The 3650-nt window shown below is 31.1% G+C and overlaps 1 protein-coding gene across 4 annotated transcripts; it reads right to left on the bottom strand.

Moving 5' to 3' along the window:
- Nucleotides 1-132: 132 nt before the first annotated feature.
- Nucleotides 133-2466, bottom strand: LOC106780704 (E3 ubiquitin-protein ligase RZF1). Of its 4 annotated transcripts, none has more exons than XM_014669006.2 (2): nt 2362-2466; nt 133-1015 (listed from the first exon to the last, which is right to left on the bottom strand). In XM_014669006.2, the coding sequence occupies exon 2, from the start codon at nt 993-995 to the stop codon at nt 240-242; it is 756 nt and encodes a 251-aa protein (XP_014524492.1). In that variant the 5' UTR covers nt 996-1015; nt 2362-2466; the 3' UTR covers nt 133-239. The 4 variants fall into 4 exon arrangements, with proteins under 4 accessions (XP_014524492.1, XP_022632807.1, XP_022632806.1 ...); XM_022777086.1 differs by lacking the exon at nt 2362-2466 and adding an exon at nt 1962-2140; XM_022777085.1 differs by lacking the exon at nt 2362-2466 and adding an exon at nt 1823-1955.
- Between the last annotated feature and the right edge of the window lie 1184 nt (nt 2467-3650).

The following is a 3650-nucleotide window of genomic DNA, read 5'->3' on the forward strand; positions in this document are numbered from 1 at the left end:
AATGTTAGCGTACCTTGTTTGGAGTCTTTTGCCCTTTATTTATAGGCTCTGGATTGATATAAGATTAGTAGAATATAAACAGAATATAATATAAACAGATTTTCCCAAAAATTTTGTTAGTTGCTAAATATCTTTTAAATAGATATTCTTGATTATCTCACGATTATTTTATATCTTTAGTAAGATATATCATAACCGCTCGTCTCGAATAACATATCGTACAAGTAGTATCCCCAGTCTCAGCATAAACGATTGAGTATCTGAATTAGAAGAACAGAATGGCTACAAAAAGTAAAAAATGATAGTAGATTTCTCCATCCATTGTTGAGCTGTCTATTCTCCCTGCCCCTAGAGATAGCATTGTCACTATTACCACTGGCATGATTTCTTCCCCAAATTTGACTAGGAGGAGAACTAGAATGTCTTTCAGGAGGCAGCTTTCTACGGCAAACAGGACACGAGTTATGGCGAACTAACCATGGAACAATACAGTCTGAGTGGTAAATGTGGTCACATGGCATCTTCCTGGCCTCAGAACATACTTCAAAACTTTCTATACAAACTGGACACAGTGAATCAAAATTGAGCTGTTCACGCGTGATCTTAATAGTTGGCACTGCATTAATTGAAGATTGTGACGCACCAAACTGGTAATCTGTAACGTGTTGATAAGAGAATTCTTCCAGATCAGCACTAGACTCTTGACTAGGAAATATAAACACACTCCAAGTCCGTTGAGGAAGTTGGGTAGAACCAGACCTCCCAATCCGAATACCAAAGTTTATGTATCTTCCACCCATTATCTGCCTCATGAAGTTATCAACAGCATCTCTGAACCCATTTCTTGGTTCAGAACCTCTTCGCCCCACTGCCCCTTGCACGTCATTAAGTTCTTGCAAGAAGCCTTCACCGCAGTAAGGGCAAATGGCATCCCTCCCAGCAATCCTGATTGGCTGCCTGCATGTGTAACACCAGTATGTTCCTCCACTTGACATCCTTTTCTTTTTACTGGAACCTTCAATCAAAAAGATACACAGTAAGTTCACTTTGTTTCTGCACCAGACATAGAACTTCAAAAATAATAGTCATCAATGAAGTGAAATAAAAGGGCTATAAAACTCACAACAAAAGGTAAAAAGCTAACACGTCCTAAAGATTTAACAATGGGCTACGCTGGTGAAATCTTTTGGAAGCACACCGATGCTCAATTTTATTTAGTATATACCAATATGTATGTTATGGTCCAGTTTCATCATGATCTTTATTGCAGGTAATATAGACAAAACAGCCGCAATTGCAGTAGTCCCAGAACATGGTATATCCATAAAAGGAATAAAATAGAAAAACTAGGAGAGATAAGAATAACAAAAGTAAAATTATTTAAAACCGACAAAAGAACCAAAACAAAAAACAAAACATTCTTTTAAGTTTCAGAAAGCTATTCTGGACCCCAAAAAAGGATGCCATAAAACTTGACTCAGAAAACATGAACAAAATGCTCAAGTAACTTTGGTAGTTAGAACTCTAGCACTTAGGGTCATCCTTTATCATGAACCTTTTCCAGAAAATAATGCTACTCTGTATCTAGTCTCTTAGCGCAAGGTTTGGCCCAAATATATTATTTAAAATGTAGATGGTTTCCTGAAAGAAGCAATCATTGACACATTGAAGAAAGCAAGAAAAAATGCTATGTTTTCTAATGCTTTTGTGAACTGATATTGGAAATCTAAAAACCCTTTTTCTCACCTACTATAATCAATGAAATCAACTAAGTCTTAAAATAGATTGGATTAGTAATTAAAGATCTAGAACAAACTCCCACCTTCTCCATGGGTGGGTTCAAGTACCCTTGGCACCACTTTCCCCGTTGGTGAGTAGGAATAACCCTCCTCAGGGAGACTCTATCGCCTAGAAACTAGCTGAATAGTTGCACTGCAAATAAAATCTCTTGCAGTTTATACCTGTGTGGTATTTCTCTTGGTGAACCTCTATTTACTGTTCCAACATGTCATGGCGTCCTCTCCCATAATATTGGGATGCATCTCCCTTCTACCAATGTAATGGAATCAAAGAAAGCAACAAAAAAGAACAAATTGGAACACTCATGAATGCCTGATTCCATCTCAGAGTAACTTTTGAGCTTGGGGATTTGAATTCTTTTAACTGACAATCAAGTAGGTATAACTAATCAGACTTCCATAGATACTAATCATTGTGGTAATTGGCAACTTTTTATTATTATTATTATTATTATTATTATTATTATTATTATTATTATGTTAAAAAAATTAAAAATAAAAAAAAACACATGAATCAAGAAACCCAGAGTAAAGAAGAAATTCAGAGGTAAGAAAGACTAACCAGCCAGAGAGAGAATTCCAGAAGGGTGAGTAAGTGAGGTTAGCGAAAAGTTAGTCTTCTGTATCGAAAGAAGTTTGAGCGTTTTGAAAGGGCCGAGATCATTCTCATGTTATAATCTCAATAATATATATAATTTTTTATTAATTACTAAAAAGATGATAAAGGAATTATTTTTGGCAGAAATAGAAGACGAGAGATACATGTTTGAAAACAAAAAAATCCTAGCTAATTATTACATATTAGATTATTTAATTTGAATCCGATTAGAGATATAAAAGTAATTCTAATATAATAGAATAATTACCTCTTGTTTATATTTTTCGCATAAGAACTATTGATGATTGTGATATTTTATGTATGAATTAATTTAATTTTTCAATCAAATTAGTTTTAATTTTATTATTTAAGATGATTTAAATTCATTAAATCAATAGATGTTTAAAATGGTATTTACTGAATTTATTTTTAAAAATATCTTTTGTCATGCATTTACAATAACCACCAAGTAGGCATGCCAGTTAAAAAAATAGCTGGATTTTTCTAATTCTATTATACAGTATTTTTGTATGAATATAATCTTTAATTATATATAAATTATTAGTAAAATTTTATTAGAAAAGGATGAAGAAATAAAAATTTTAAAATTAAATATTAGGTTAAAAAGGTTATTTCAAAATATTAAAAATGTTACTCCATAACAAATTTTTTTTATAAAAATTATAAACTCTCCAAAAAAATTATGTCTTTTTAAACTTTTACTATACATAAATATAAAATAATAATAATGTTAGTACACATGTATTTAAATATTTATTTATGTTTATAAATAAGAAATAGAGCTAATCGGTTTAACAGTTCATCATGGATTTGTGGATTAAACGGGTGACTCACTGGTTCATTTAAATTAGAAGTTTTTTCATAAATCCAAAATAAATATTTTTTTAAATTCAAATTTAAATAATTTTACTCTAAAATGATGTTAAACTACAAAGACAATTAAAAATAAAAAAAATTTAACATACAACTCAAATGTAATCCAAAAGTAAACCCAAAAAGCGAATAAATAAGTTTATAATATTAATAATTTTTGTGTCATTTATACATTTATAAGATTAAAGTCTTGAATAGATAAATTATAATATTTTGTTCTCTTGAAACATCGTTTTCTTTATTCCCATTTACAATGCAATAAAAAATGTTAACTAATAATATTGAAACACAAAATAATGAATAATTAAATTAAACTAGGTGGGTTGGTGAGCCAACCCGGCTCACCAAGGGTTCAACCC

This window comes from Vigna radiata, unplaced genomic scaffold (genome assembly GCF_000741045.1).
Source record: "Vigna radiata var. radiata cultivar VC1973A unplaced genomic scaffold, Vradiata_ver6 scaffold_51, whole genome shotgun sequence".
NCBI classification, from domain to species: Eukaryota; Viridiplantae; Streptophyta; class Magnoliopsida; order Fabales; family Fabaceae; genus Vigna; species Vigna radiata.